General features: G+C 39.0%; 1 protein-coding gene across 1 annotated transcript; it reads right to left on the bottom strand.

Annotated features, from left to right (window-relative positions):
• Positions 1-59: 59 nt before the first annotated feature.
• LRRIQ4 (leucine rich repeats and IQ motif containing 4) lies at positions 60-10,849 on the bottom strand. Its single transcript, XM_090275583.1, has 5 exons — positions 9,830-10,849; positions 6,147-6,320; positions 4,746-4,884; positions 3,538-3,734; positions 60-212 (listed from the first exon to the last, which is right to left on the bottom strand). Exons 1-5 carry the CDS (start codon positions 10,847-10,849, stop codon positions 60-62), a joined length of 1,683 nt encoding a protein of 560 aa, XP_090131709.1.
• Between the last annotated feature and the right edge of the window lie 6,118 nt (positions 10,850-16,967).

Here is a 16,967-nt window from a genome sequence, read left to right as displayed (position 1 = left end):
ATATATTTTGCTGCCTTAATCCATCAGGGTTAATTACCTCAGGTCATTAATACACAAAATTATTTCTTCTTTTCCTTTACAGGTTTTCCTTTTGCATCCTTCTTTCCTTTCTTATCTTTTGGAGAATTCTTTCCTTTCTTTCGTAATTTTACCAGTTCATCAAATCTCCCCAATCCTTTCTGTACCATCATTCCACGCCACCATGCCTGAATCTGAAAATGAGATAAATCCAAATAGCATCAGCTGGTATTGCTCTGAACTGGGGAAGGTTCCATCTCTTTATTTTGACCGAGGTCTTAAAGATGTGGTAGATGGAACGTGATTAGAATTTTAAGCCTTATTTTCTCTTTCTCAATTGGCCAGTCATCCACGAAATTTTAAGAAAGTATTTAGTGCTTTTATGAGCTAAGCACTGTTCTACATCTTGGGGAAACAGCAGTTAAATACCAATGTCGCTGACTGTGGAGCTCACATTCCAGTGAGGGGAAAAGACAATAGACAACAAGCACATGAATGTGTTAAGTGCCCTGGAGATGACAGTGCACAGGAAGGGGAATTGGGGTGCCTCTACCCTGCACTCCTTCTTGTGGCTAGACTTCCTGGACCCCTACCTACCTATGGCCAGCCCTGCCCTGTTCCCTCACTTGCTCCTATTCCCTCCCACCTAGTGAGGCACATCCCTCCTCTAGTAGTAAGAGTCTTCAAGCCTTTAGCACCCAGAACTGCGAGAAAATAAATTTCTGTTGTTTAAGCCACCCAGTCTATCGTCTGTTGGTATTGGTAGCCTGAGCTAACTAAGGCAGACATTTTTCCATTGAGACCTCCCCTGACCATCTCATTTAAATTAAAATCCCACAACATATACACACACAACTTCTGGCAATCTCAGTTCCCCTCAGCTTGAACTTTTTTCCAATACCACTTTACGCTTTCTAACACAGTATACAATTTTATGTTTTATATTTCATGTTTTTATTCCCATCACACTAGGCTTTAAGCAATATGAGGACAGCAATATTTGTGTTTTGTTCACGGATATATTTCCAGTGCCTAGAACAGTACCTGGCACACAGTGGAAGCTCAATAAATATTTGAATGAATGATTAAGTTCGGTGGGGGTATATTGTTTTACGGATTAAGGGGAGGTATGAGGATATTTGAGCGGAGACTCAACTAAATGAGGGCAGAGTATCATTCATATCTGGGGGAAGTGTCTCTGGGCAGGAGGAGCCAGTGGTAAGACCCTGAGGGAGGAGCGTGCTTGAACATTGGAAACATACCAACGATCCTGCCTGTGACTCAAGTAAAGTAAAAACGGGAAAAATGAGATGGGGAGTGAAAGTAGATCAGTTAGGGTGGTGATTGTTCAGGGGAGCAGTATTGCCCTCTAGAGGCATTCTTAAAAATTACATGGCTTTTGGTTATTCTGAAGGTTCAGTGGTCTTCAATTGTGTGGCAGGCACCCTGGTCCACCAACGCTTCCCAAGAGAATGAATACAGGCTCAGATCGTTTGGAGGCAATCCATTTCCAAAACGTCAACTTCCATACGTGCCCCTTCCTGAAATGAACCTGTCTAGGAACCTGCTGACTCTCCCTTCCCACCTCCCCGTTCACAGCAAGTCCCTCTGGCACACCTCTCATCCACCTGCGTCTGACTAGGGTGTGTTGCCCTGGACTCCAAAAAGAGGGACACCAAAAAGAGGGATGATTCAAAATAATATTGTTGATGTTGGCCTGAAGGACAGAGTAACTGATCCTTTTGCCTTCCTACTCTTTGCCTTCAAGAAAATTGGAGGTAGATCAGTTGATTTGTCTGCTAAGAGCCTGCTATCTCATTTGGGGGGGTATAAATCTGGGGAAAGTTCAAGAGCTGTGTAACACATTGCCATTTAAAACACAGTGTGGGCCAAAACTTCTTCCCTTCTTATCAACTTATTTATGTGAACAAGTTTTCTCAGCATTTCATCTATAAAATGAGAAACAGTCATAGAAGAACTGATGCCAAGCCCTGTCTCATTCTAGTAATAAGTAATATTTATGTAAGGATACATAAACTATGTGAGAAAGTTTCTCTTACTTGTAAATGTGCTTCACAAAAATCCATTAGCTCCAATAATTAAACATCAAAATTTGTAAGAGATGTTATATTGTTTTGGTTAATTTTTTACCAGTAATAATTATAATGACTAATAAAATTAATAACCCAGAACATTAAAAACACTACGGTCACAGAAAACATTTTAATTTTAAAATTTAATTTACACAAATGTTTTTGTTGCCTACAAGTTTGAAAGGTGATATATAAATGAATTAAAATTATATACAACTAATAAAATGTATATTTTATCTTAAGCTAAACCTTAAATACACACACACACACACACAAAACATTAAGGTTAATTTTGAGGGGAAATGGAATGAAAATACATGTTCAATATGAAAATATGATGGAATTTCTGCCTATAAACTAAGAGCTTGTTCAAGTATTTTGTAAATTGATGTTGACTGACATATCAAATGAAAATGATATTTAGATTCTATTGGATACATTCAAAATATTGATCTAAGTGCTGTTTGAAAATGTCAATATTTAAAATTCACTGGAAAGTAAATCCTTTGCAATGATTTAAACTTAGTGGCAAAAAACATCTAAATACCATTTTAAAATGTGCAAGAGGGTATATGGTTTTTAAAAAATCTTTTTAGAAAGTCTCCAAAAAGTGTTATTTTTATTCTTCCAGTGTAGCTATTTCTGACTATATACATATTAAAATAAATATTTTCATAAATATCTTAATATAAATTACTTTTCTTTTTTCCTTTATGTTGTAGCTCAGGCACTACTTTGATTTATTAAAATTATGTGGGTTTTGGTAGGTTATATTATCTATGAGTTTAATTTCAGGGAAAATGGAAAATGGTCAATTTCAGTAGAGGAAGGCTCATCGACCTATGTTTTGACAGCATCAACCTGACTGCTGAGTGGAAGGTATATTTTAAAGGAGCAGATGTGGAAGTAGAAATGTGAGAAGATGAGGGCTTGGATCAGTTGAATAATAAAGAATACTGAATATTAACTGAAGTGGACGCAGTCCTGGTATGTCTCCATGAGCTTGATAGACAAGGGGGACAGTAACAGGGCTCTGAGCATTTTGATCCTAGTATTCTGGTCTCGAGACCTCTGCTCAATTTCTGATTTTTCAGACTTATCTTACTGACTTGGTTAATATCAGCTTTTCACTCCAGTGAATAGTCTAAAAATTTTAGGTCATTTTAGGATTTGAAATTTTGGTTCTTTTGCCTGATGCTTGGCTTCTAATCTGACAAGGAGATAAGGAACATAAAAGACAAAAAAATGCTAGGATGATCTTCAAAATACTCTTGCTTAGCCCTGGGTAAGGAAATGAGCCTCTACCCTCAAGGACAAGGTATGGATGTGTCTAGAGCAGCCTCATTGGATAATCTGTAATGTGTTTAACAGCAACCTCCTCCAAAGCAACTATGAATATATTATCCAGAAATTTTGCTGATTTTACCTTTGTCACCATGATTTTCATATTTCTTTTCTCCTTAAGGTATGTGGACACAGCCTCTATGCCTTTGGTGCACTCTTCTATTGGGGGATCTTCCATGGGATTGCCCATCAGTGTCAGAACCTTTAGATTCACTAGACAATCTAAATCCTCTGGAAGCTGGGTGAGCAAGTTGTCCTCAAGCAGTAATTCTTTCAGAGCTGAAACAATTTGTTTAAATGATAGATATATCTTTAAAAAACAGGCAAGATTAAAATAAGAATTTTTTAGTCCAGGCACTTAGAAATGTTGTTTCCTACTGTGCCATGTCACAAAAGACATCAGCTCTAATGAGGCAAACCCAAGTTCTCTTCTTTTAAACAACTCCAAGTTGTTGGAGCTAGTGTAAATAAGTGTTAGAGACAGGAAATTAGTAAACACTAAAATATTTTGAGAATGTTTCACTCCTCCAGGGACCAAGGGCAGGATAAAGGTGTATGATCAGGAGCTCTGCTAAGGAGTACTTCATACCCCCCACCCCCAGCCTCTAATCTTTGGATATCGTGTGGGTAGGCAACAGCTTCCACTCATATTTCCTTATCCTCCTTTCATTAGAGAAGAATAGTCATAGTCTGAAAACATATCTATAAACCTGAAGATTCACTACACTATGGAGAAATTTTTTAAAGAAAAATCTGGCCCCAGTTGGAACTCAGCAAAAGCTTGTTAAATGAATGAATGGATTAATGGGTGAACAAATCATGGGTTAGCCTGGTGGAAAATGTTTGAGTGTTTAAATATGAATCATATATGACTTTTCATGTCAATCATGTAACTCCAAAAGCCCCCCTGCACCTTGCTGATTTCATCACCTGATTCAATATTTTCCTTTTCTTCAAATGACTTAGTGACCTAATGTGAATGTACTGCAGCACTTCAATTCCCAACTCTGGCATGTAGTAGATATTCAATAAGTTATTGTTGGTGGTCTAATGCCTATATGGATAAATGCTAATTTTCTTAGTAGTTGCCATTTACTTTTATTTTCAATTCCCAATAAATAATCTGCCTTTGTGAGGCTTTTAGCTGTGTTAGTCAGGCACCTGACCTTCCCCACATCACTGGTGAGCCCTGCAAGAAGGTCGCAGCTCTCTAAATACTAAAGCAAAGAAGTCTTCATCATGGGAAATGCTGGCCTCAAACTAGGCTGCAGATCTACTAAGATTCTTCACCTTGTGCTTGGCAGATGGCATCTGGAAGCTGCTTAAGCAGATTGTGGCGGCAATCAAGAACTTCCAGGTTAGACATTGACCCCAAGGCTACTGGCAAGTACTCCAGATGGTTGTTCTCTATATACAGCTCTTTAAGATTCTGAAATAATATGACAGTACACCGTAATGATCCTTACACAGAAAAATGGCATAATAACTAGAATCACCTGTGAGTTCCTATGCTCTTTCAATCAGGGTTATTATGCATAACAATAATGAGAAAAAAATTAAAGGGCCATCATAAAAAGATAAAGTTATTTTTGAGTTAAGCCATTGGATGTGGATCCCATTTATGTAAGAAAAAGAGAATATGAGAATCTAGTGTCACTTTGTTTCATTAGAACTTAATGGAAAAATAATTTGGACTATTTAACTACACACATCATTTGCTCCCTTTCAATAGCTAATTATCTCAGAAGATAATTAGCCTCAGAAGTGTTATCTCCTCAAATATCAGTCCAACATTGCCCAAGTGGAAGTAGCCAAATGTACAGATAATAAGTTAACTACTTCCAAATTCACTGGGCAAAAATTTGTTTGTATTTCACCCTAAGATTTTGAAGAGTGTGGCATGACATGTACAAGGAACAAGATGATGAATGGAGTTCTATGAACACAGAGCAAAGGAATGGAGAATTAGGAATAGGAACCCTGTGTCACAGGTGAGAAGTATCTGTTATACACATCATTGCTCAATTTAGTGACGGGGATAATGCATAGCCCACACCTACTTTATCAGTATTAAGAGTGCAGTACTAAGAGCATGAAAAAACAACAACAATTCTTTAAAGTATGTATATAGATTAAGACACACTGGTATGGCTACTTTGAATGAAGTTATCTTGTTGCCTTGCTAGGATTTGGCACAGTGCTGTGGGCCTATCTTTAGCAAATCTCATGCGACAGTGAAATAGATCGTACTTTGCTTCCACTATGTAGGGTGAGAGCACTTATTGCCCCATCCAAAATGCAGGCTCCCAGCCATGTCACCTGTATGATGCTTTAACTACAAAATAGAACAATTTTCAGGGGCAACTTATAAAGAAGTGGAAACCAAGTGAAAAGCAGTATCACTCAATTTATGCAAATAAAACATGACAAACCACACGGTGGAAAGAAATATGGCATAACATACCCAGTAGCAATCACAATAAAATGTTCTTAGGGTACAAGTTTGGGGGTTGTTTGGGAAGAAAATGGAAGGCTCAAAGTGTAATAACGACTGCTTGTTTGGAGTTGGAAACCTACTATGGTTGATTCCAGGCACAGCCTGTAGGGACATCACCATATTTTCTCAATATTAGCCAACTTAAGGTATCAATAGGTATGTATTTCTTTAATTGCTCATTTGGGGATGCTTACCTGTAGTTTCCTAATGTGTTCTGGCACATAGGTGAGCTTGGCTCCCTGATCTTGCCCAATGTATAATTTCTCTAAAGACTCTAAAGAAAAGATTTCTTCTGGAAATGAAAAGAACTGGTTCCCAGTTAATCCAAGTGTCTTCAATTTGGAAAGTGAGCCGAAGTCTGAAGGTAACTAGAAGTATTCAGAAAAGAAAAGTTTCAGGTCAAGATTATTTTTAACAGTAAGACAATAAATTGGGCTTTTAGTTTTGAGACAGATTTTTAAACATAAAAATAGCACAATTTAGTAATTCTGACTGATGACAAGTTTGCACATATGTTTGCATATATAGTATTTATACTTGTAGATCTAAAGTCTGGAGTCCTACTTTTTCCCTGAGCTTCTCTGCTCTTCCCTTTTATGCACTGCTTTAAGTTGGGGCAATTTTTAACCTTTATTGCAAATTTTTGAACTGTAGGGTAGCAAATGCTTGACACTACTTAAAGAAAATGTTATTATTGTAATATTGCAATTATAATATTCATAATTAAGTTATTAGAACTGATAAATTTAGTGACATGATCTCACACTAAAAGGCTTTAACTCAGCATTTTTTTACAAGTACTATTATCTTTTTATCAGGAAATAGTGTCTGGATAGTCCTGTCATATATAGGTTGAGCACTGCTCAAGTCCAAGGGTGCAAAATGGCATGGTGGCATTCAACAGCCCTGTAGCTGCAATTACACTTATGCATTCTTTTACATTCAGTATTATTATGTATTAGTTTCAGGTGTACAGCCTAGAGGTTAGGCAATAATATACTTTACAGAGTGGTCTCCCCAATATTTCAAGAAACTTTGCTTCCACTGTCACTGTAAATAGTTATTACAATATTATTGAATATATTTGCTTTTCTGTGCTTTACATCCCCATGATTATTCTGTAACTACCAATTTGTACTTCTTAATCCCTTTACCCTTTTACTCCAGTCCCCTAGCCCAATTCCCCTCTGGCAATCACCAGTCTGATCTCTGTATCTATGAGTCTATTTCTATTTTGTTTGTTCATATATTTTGTTCTTTAGATTCCACATACAAATGAAACAATATGGTATTTGTCTTTCTCTGTCTGACTTATTTCACATAGCATGATACCTTCTATGTCCATCCATGCTCTCACAAATAGGAATATTTCATTCTTTTTTTCTATGGCTGTAACTCAGTAACTTTGAAGCTTCAGTTGAATTCTCAGTGAGACACAAACAATGAAGACTTCTGTATCTTGTCCTTTTTCTTCCCTCCAGGGAATACAAGGTTTGTGTGCCCTGTGCAGGTTTTAAGTAGGCTTCCTACAGATTCCCAGACTTTCAGGGTTGGAAGGTCCTCTATTCTAACCTTCTCATATGGTGGTTGAATACGTTTCATAGCTAACCATCCAACCCATACTTAAACACCATCTCCTGGAATGAAAAGCTCATTACCTTTGATGAAGTCCTCTAATTATCAGATTTTCTTCTTTTTTCAAGCCAAAGTCAGTGTCACTATTATGTCTAACTATTGGTTTTTCTGGCCCTCTGGAACCACATGGAAAAATCTCATTCTTAAAATGTGTGACACACTCACCTATTGGTTACATTAGAGATGCTGATTTTCTTGTAGGAAGACAAAAGCTTAGCTATACAAAGTCTGTCCAGAAAAAGTCTAGCCATTTTTAATATAACAAGAACAGTTTGTGTGGCATCAATGTAAACAGCCAAGGAGAGTGGACTGGAATGTGCATACATGAACAAGGATGACTTTGCTGTACAAGTCATTTGGGGCAGTAGATGCTGTTAACTGAACATGTATACTGTGTGGTTATCATATTCAAAATGACCAAGCGAACAGAGCATCAAATTTTATGTTAAGCTTGAACGTTCCTTTGCAGAAGCTATTTAGATGATTCAGAAGGCCACAGCTATGGGCAACTGGTGATTGGCAGCTTCATAACAACAACGCACCCACTCATGCATCATGTCTCATGCATCATGTCTCATGCAGAGTTTTCTTTTTTTGTGAAACTTCAAATCACCCAAGTGATTCAGCCCCCCTACAGCCCAGATTTGGGGCCCTGAGACTTCAGGCTTTTCCCCAAACTAAAGTCACCTTTGAAAGAGGAGAGATTTCAGACCATCGATGAGATTCAGGAAAATATGACAGGGCAGCTGATGGTGATTGGAAGAACTGTGTGAGATCCCAAGGTGCCTGCTTTGAAGGGAACTGACATGTTGGTGTCCTATATACAATGTTTGTTGTACCTTGTATCTTTTTCAATAAATGTCCCTATTTTTCATATTTCATGGCTGGATACCTTCTGGACAGACCTAGTGTATATATATCTCAATGTAACAGTGGGGAATTGTAACTCACCTCACCATTTTTTGACATTGTTTCTATAAATGCTGACTCTGACTAATATGTAGCTTGTAGATAAAGAGCATACTTGTAAAAGAAACCTAGGAACTAACTTCAAAAGATAAAGACTTCAAACTTTAGGCATTCCAGCCCCACGAGATTTGCTGACCTCCAAATGTAAAACCAGGATGACACACACCAGACCATCGCTTGACCGTTCCTAGATCCTTATCAGAACAGACTGTGCTGGTCTGCACATAGAGAGTTTTCAACCCCCTCCCTCAATCTCTTTATTCTGTTTTCCCTCTCCCTCCCTATAAAAACCTCTGCCTGCACTGAGATGTTAAGATCGGCTTTGAGATGAGACTTCTCCATCTTCTCAAATTGCTGGCATCTCAACAAATGACTTTCCTTCTACCAGCACCTGTGTCATGAATTTGGCTTTCATTGTGGCAGGCAGCCAGACCTGTGTTTGGTCACATGTGTATGTGCATTTTTTGTGTAATTAAAATTTTATAAGTGGCATCATATTTTTCTGCAATTTGTTGTTTTAATTTTTAATAAACATTACAATTTTGAGATTTATCCACATTGGCAGCTATAGCTCCAGTTTACTTAAATTGTCTTATAGTATTGTACTTTGTGAATACATATACCCACAAGTTACTTGTTCATTCCTCTACTGACTGACATTTAGATTGTCTCCCATTACTTCATGATTATCAACAATGCTATGATAAACATTTCTGAACATAACAACCTGCACATATAGGAGAAAGTTTCCCTAGGGATAAAGCTGTGTTTGCAGTCTCCCATTAAGGAATCATTAAGATCTAAGGTTGTATAAGTCAGAAAAATCTGCTCTTTAAGGAAATCCTGTTAGTAGGTGGTCTTTGTCAGGAATATAGACCCTGGAGCCCAGAGCTTTGGGTGGGAATCCTACCTCTATTGCTTATAGGTGTGTGGCTATGACGAGTTAGTTAAGCTCCCTGTGCCTCATTTCCCTCATATATCATTGAGGATATTACCCACATCAAAAATCCTTGTGAGGATTAAATGAGATACTCCACATGAAACACTTTGCCCAGTGACTGTCATACATATTATAAACACTAGCTACTATTTATGATTAATATTGTTATTTGGGGGAAGTGATATAAATGATCACCTTGCTGGATATATTTGTTAACCCTGGATTTTTGCCCATAAAGTCAGTTAGAATTTGTCTAGACACAGAATTACACCAGCTTAGGGCAGGAAGGGCCCTTAATGAATGCATAGTGACAGCCAGGAAGGGAATCAGTACCTGCTGTATTTTATTATCATCCAGCGCCAGGATCTCCAGGTTCTTCAGCGCACAGATCTGCGATGGACAGCTTTCCAGATGATTCTGACTGAGATCCAGGAAGCGCAGGTTGACCAGCCGCCGGAAGGAGCGCCGCAGCACCCGCAGGCCGGTGTTCCGCAGGTAGAGCAGGTGCAGGGAGGTCCACCTGCAGATGAGGCGCGGCACCTTCTCCAGGGGGTTCCCGCTCAGCCCAATGTCCGTCATCTCCGAGAGCTCCACCAGGGTGTGTGGGATGGAGTGGAGGCGGTTGTAGGATAAATCCAGCACCGACAATTTGCTACACTGGCCCATGGACTCGGGGAGACATTGTAGGCCGTTATGAGCCACATAGAACTTGTGCAGCTTGGTCAGGTTCCCAATCTCTTCGGGAATGACCGTTAGTTTATTCTCATCCAGGTCAATGATCTCCAGGTTGCAGAGAACGCAGAGTTCCGGCGGGAGGACTTCGAGTTGGTTTTGCTTCAGGTAGAGCTCCCTCAGTTTGGTGTGGTTCACGATTTCCGTGGGCAGAGATTTCAGGTGGTTTCCGGACAGGCCGAGCAGCTCGAGATGGTGCAGGAGTTTGCAGATTTCGACGGGGATCTCCCTCAGGTGGGTGCGGTAGAGGCGGAGCTGGCGCAGTGTCCGGAGGCAGCTGACCACCTGAAGGGAGGAGGGGAGGAGGGGGTTGTCGCTCAGGTCCAGGCCCTCCAGGTTGTCCAGCTTTCTCAGCTGGGGGCACAGCTCCCTCAGCTTGTTCTTGTTCAGGTAAAGGATTTTGACATTTTTTAAATACTGAATATCCTGAGGGATTTCTTCAATCTGGTTATTTTCCAGATGCACTTCTTCTAATTCTTTTAATTCTAAGATCTTCGATGGAATGGTAGCCAGGTTCTGATGAGAAGCATCCACGAAAAATATTCTATCAGAGATTTGCTGTGGGTCATAGTTCTGATGGATTGTAGATGACTGTTTTACTGATTTTATGTCATTTGACATTATTTTGATGAAAAATTCAAATATTCAAAATCTGAAATATTACACAAAGAAAAAACCAGTTTACCTGCCACAAGACTTGGTAACCTTAAGAGAGGCAAAATTAAAATTTAGTTGATTAAATTTAGTTCTTGACATTATGACACAACATAAAATGTAGGTTTTTGTGTCGGGAGAAGAATTAAAGTGTAGGCTCCTCTTTCTCCTAACAAGTTGACTAATACGAACAAAAGTAGAGTATCTAATTTCAGTTTTTAAAAATGTCTATCTTGATTCTATGTCCAGGTAGGAAGTACAAGTTGGAAAAAGATTATTGGTCTTACCACAAACACTGAGAAAACACTAGGAAAATTTAATATTTTCATATGTAGTATTTTTTTCTTAAGACCACCAGTGAGTTTTGAATACAAAGAAGGTCAAAAGAATTAAATTTGAGAGAGGTACTAGTCCTTCATAAATAAGTAGAGACCAGTTAGCACGTCTATGCCTGGTGGCATTTTCAAGTTTGGTGACTGGCAGGTAGAGAAGCAACCCTTCCAGAGCCATAGCAAAGAACATTTTGGGACAAGGAGAAGCCAGCCAAACTTTTAACAGCCATGGTGGATTCGAATCTGGAGGAGCCTCAAGTGCAGAGTCAGTTCTTCCCACCAGCCAGTTGTCCCCTATTAGACCGGGACAACTCAGTGGCTTTATGGGAGGGTGCAGGCTGGACTAAGAAGCAGAGAGAGATCCTGATCTCCCATGGCCTTATATCCCTAAACCTGACTGGGGGGAGAGGCTTAAATCCTTAAGCAATGCATCTGAAATTGCAGTGAATTAAAATGAACTAATCTGCAACCCAGAAAGAAATTAAATGAAGAGATAAATCACGTCCCTGGATTAGAACACTCAGTAACATTAAGATGCCAATACTGTCCAAATTGCTTTATTGTTTCAATGCACTCCCAATCAAAATCTCAACAAGCTTTTTTCTTTCTTCTTTTTTTTTTTGTAGAAGTTAAAAAGCTGATTCTAAAATTTCTATTAAAATGCAAAAGACATAAAATTGCAAAAGACAATCTTGAATAATAAGAACTAAATTAGCAGACTTACACTACTAGATTTATAAGGCCTATAAATCTAAGCTGTTAGTATTGTATTATGGAAGACTAAGTCCTTGATAATTAGTATACACACACACACACACACACAGCGCAAAGGAGAAGACAGAGAAGACATATGATGGTGGCCAGGTTAATTGTAGTTGCAACTTTGACTTGTGTTGTGGGGGTGGGGGGGGGTGAGGTGGAGGGCTTTCCTGTTAGAGTACAGTATTCCCTCTCTTATAGCAGGTATTACATTCTAGACTCCCCCGCGGTAGGTGAAAATCCACGAAGTAGGAACCTTACATTTATTTTAGTATTTATATACATTTTAAGGCTTTATAAACTCCCCACACTTATAAACCGTTCCCAGTCCCTTACTAACCTTTCCCACTCCCTTATTAACCTTTTCCACACTTTTATAAACACTACTTATGTTCTGAAACATTCTACACTCTTAAACCTTGTAACTTTAACAACATACTTATACAGTATTGCAAAATCCCGCGATAAAGCGAAAAATCCGTGATAAATAATTAAATATAATATTTTTTAAAATCCCATGATACAATGAGGCTGCGATAAGTGAACCATGATATAGAGAGGGACCACTGTACTGGCCCTCATCTAGCACAGAGGCCCAGTCCCTAGACAGAAGGGGTGCATTTCCAGCCCCACACTTAATATTACCGCTGCATGTAATATATCAGTATGTGGTTCAGATCCTTGTTACTATACACATACCCTCAAAAAGAGCTCTGGGGTGGTGTTTCTCTCTGTTGTTTAAATAAAGAAAAAGATGTAGCATTGATTAATATACTAAAATTAGCTGTCTGCAGCATTTTTGTCTTCTGGTCATCAGACAGATTAATACTATTCTGTCCTGTAGGATAAAATCTCCAGGTTCCTCAACACAAACTAGTGAAATGCTGAAGGCTCCTAGATAATCTACAGTATTCAGACTGAGGTGATAACATAAATGAAAATAAAGAACATCCAGTGTAACACACAGAAACTCAATTTCATTAACATGACCCTTTCTCTTTTCTGTCTGCCCACTCCCTTCCTTAGTCATTAAGCCCTTAGGACATCAGATTCTGGTCAGCATCAAACTGTCTTAAGAACAAGACTCAGGTCTGTTGACCACAGAAACAGAGTTTCAGTCAAGCTAAAGGTAACATCTTGACTTCAGCTGTGTTTCAGATCCAGGCCCCTGAAAGCAGAAGGGTTCTAGGGACTACATCCTCATGAAACCAGACAGAACACTGCCATGGCTGACATCAGGACCAGATACAATGATCAACTACCCCCTGCCCTGGACCCAACCAATCAGTACAGTCTATGACCCCAATCCTGTTAGCCACCATAATTAGTGATCCCCCCACTCCCACCCCCATATAATCCATGCCCTGAAAGCCACCAGGGAGCTAGGTCTTTGGACATTAGCTTACTTGTGACTGCAGGCTTGGTACCATTTTCTCAAATAACAAACCCTTGCTTTCTTGGCTGCAAACTTCTTTCTGCATTCCATTGGGCTTTGATGCAAGTAGGCAAATGGACCCCTTTAGTCCAGTAACACCAAGACATTTATGAGCTCTAGACCTTAAATTAACCTATGTAATCCTCACCAGAGCCCTAAGAAGGAGGTATCTTATGATTCCTGTTTTACAGATAAAGTAAATAACTAACAGGGCACTTCTTACAACATAGTAGGAAACGCGAGCAGAAGCAGAGAATCTTACTTAACCTCACATAAGTTTTTAGCATCATTTATCCACAAGAAGCCTGATTTTTATTAGAGTAATTCTTGGGTGTGAAGCCTCAGGCTTGATTTTTCTCTCTCAGCTTTCCAACAGTTATCTGGGGGAAATTCATGGGGACTAGCCATCCTGATTAGGGTTAACACAATATGTCTGGGCTTCCAGACACATAAAAGAGCTTCTTTCTCCTAACATTTGTCTTGTTCCATGATGAAACTTGACTGGAACATCAGAATGTATGTGTATATATACTATCTCGCCTTAATCAGATATCCCATTTGTGTCTAGAACCAATTTCATGGCCCTCTGAAAGATATATATATATATATATATATAGTATATCATTAGTGGACTTATCGTCTCTCGAGACGGACGGCTGCCGACTACGACGAGTGGACTTAATAAATGGAGTGTGTGGGGAACACGTTGTAAAGTGTATGATTGTCTAACCACTATGCTGTACACCTGAAATTAATACAAAATAGTATTGAAAATAAATACCTGGCTTTACCAGGATTTACAACAGGGTTGTCAGTAATTCAGCCACAGTTAATAAAAATGGGGAAGATTGATTCCTTATTGGCTATTTTTACCCCTAGAAATTGCTACCTGAAAGTGGTCAAATTAAGGAAAATTATCAACCCTCTCAAATTTACATCAAGTGTTGACACTTCTGTTTCCATGTCTAATTACACACAAACTGGATAGATAAAATTGGGGTCCTGAGGTTAATATGGTGTGTGACTCTTTCTGATTACATTTTTAGTTAAAATTATTTCAAGATTTTGCTTAAAACTTCACCTGGAGCTCTTTTTCCTCTAATACAGACAAGCTAAAAGTAGCTTTAACTGACCTAGGACTAGAAAATTATGTAAAGGTAACACTACCGTTTGCTTTAATAAGATTTTCTTGGAAACCACAAAATTCCTTGAAAAAAACTGTTATCTCCTTTCAACTAATACTGAACTGAAGTTCCGTATAAACTTCAGACATCAGTGGAAAACATTTTATAAGCAAGCAAATTGAAGGTGTGCTTCCACCTGCACTGCCACCAAATTATTGATCTGAAATAGCTTCTCAGGGCTTGTTTCCTTTAAATAGACTCAAAAGTTGCGTCTTATCTGTTTTTAAAAATGTTTCACCCTCAGTTCCTTACCCCTACCATCAAACTATAGATCTGATAACTCATTGACAAAGTCTTTATTTTTATTTTTCTTCTGTTTTTAGAATCCAGTTTTTCAAAATGTTACTTGTATAATAAGCAGGAAAGTTTTGGGTACCATTTCACTATTAATCAGTGACATAGTTTTTCATTTCATCAGAAAATAAGAATGTAAACTTTTAATAAAACTCACACTTTTATCCATGGGCCAAAATAATTTTTAAAATAACAAAGTACTCATTTTTCTATCTGCATATTCCATACCTAAACATTCATGCATGAACAACTCTAGAAGACAGCACTTCAGATACTTGTCAGAATACCAACCAGGAATTTATTCTGTTCCAGCACTTGCTAGCACCTCAGTTAAGGCACATGATAGTTGTGAAAATAGCTAATGGATATGTTAAATATTTCCCCACAGCCTTTGAGTTCTATCTCCATATTTTCAGGAAATAACTTACCTAGAAATTATTATCATAATTAAACACCATGCTATTGGCTTTCTAAATAGAGGTACAATAAAAGAAACAATAATTTGAAAAATATTTCTGTATCATCTACAAAACTAGTCAAAGACATGTCTATTAAGTTGCTTATATAAAGATATACCTATTAAACTTTCCTACTAGAAGGCGCCAGAGAAATGTAGACACTGCCTTTTATTGAAGCAAGGGAACTATATACCTTCATATTTTCGTTGGTTCTGGCTTCTAGAAAGCTCAGACTCAAGTTAGACCTTTACTCTGGGTTCTTGACACACAAGCACCCAATGAATCCACTTAAGTTTCCTTGAAGCCAGCTCAGCAACATCTCCCTCCCTGACCTTCCTTACCCTTCAGTGATTCTCAAGGGGAGGGGGTTTTCCCTCCAAATACATCCCTCCTCCATCTGGAAATCATTGCCGGGTAGTGAGAAATGTACTGATGGAAATGAGTTGTGCATGTGGTCAGTATCTTTTTGACCATCTGTTTAACATGCATTTTGACATTGCAGGCTGTATTTTTTGTATAAATACTGTTTCTGTTTTGTTAGGGCAGCTAGGGAGAATAGTGCTATTTATCTGGTTAAAACAGCTCCTTTCTGTCTCTTTTATTCTGACCGTATTTATTAGTCACTCTCTAAAACAAAAATCTGATTCTGTACTTCTTGCTCCCTTGGAAGACTATCCTTCTCTCCCGCTAGAGCAGCAATTAACTAATCCTCAACTTCTTCTTACTCTCCCCTATCTTCTTACCTCAAAAACACCTTAAGGGAGGTGTAGGGAAGGGCAGATGCTGAACTGTACCTGCACTCACACTTGAGTGTTTCAAGCTACCTCTCAACTTCGCTGGTCGCACATAGGGTAAATGCACACATAATTGCCTGTTTTCTATCATCATCGTGTTTAACTTGAAGAAATGATATTTCAAATGATGTTTAAAATCTGTGGACGACACAGGGTTTTAAGAGATCTACGCCTTGCCCAGCTCAACAATTTCTTGGCAGTGGAGTGCTGGTCTGGACTTGCCTAGTAGGGTAGCATGAGGGAGAAAAAAATCAGATATTTTGTTTTTCACCTTCAAACTATGTTCATAAACAGCCTGGTTTCACTGGGACGGTCACTGTCTGGCTCCGGAGTCCTCTACAGGGCCTTAGCCTTCCTTCTCTTGGGTCCATAGCGACCCCAAACAGAAGGCCTCTCCTACCTTCCTTCCTCCTCTCCCTCCCATGTCCAAGTGCCAAATCCTGATCATGTTATCCTGTAACTATCTCTGGGTTTTGTCCCTTTCTCCTCATTCCCTCCAAGTCCAGTTTTAGCTGAGGTGTTATTATTTCTCCTGGGCTACTGCAGCTGCTTCAGACCTCATCTCTCTTAGGCTCTGTCAAATCCGTTCTCCAACAGTTGTTCCAGATCTGAGGGCTCCCAGTGTCCTGCTCTATAACAGCTGTGCACAGGGCCGCATGTGGATCTGGCCCTGCCTGTCCCCCCACCCTACCCCCCTGTACTCATCTGGGGGACCCCAAGTACCTGCATGTCCCCAGCACGTCTCAAGCATGCACCAAACAGTTCCACCCTCTGGCAGATTCTTTCCATAAGTCAGGATGTTACCTTCTCCAAGAAGCCCTCCCTGATG

This window comes from Furipterus horrens, unplaced genomic scaffold (genome assembly GCF_987537825.1).
Source record: "Furipterus horrens unplaced genomic scaffold, mFurHor1.1.pri manual_scaffold_1, whole genome shotgun sequence".
NCBI lineage: Eukaryota > Metazoa > Chordata > Mammalia > Chiroptera > Furipteridae > Furipterus > Furipterus horrens.
Note: the sequence above shows the minus strand (reverse complement) of the source record. Positions and strands in the feature narration are given on the sequence as shown.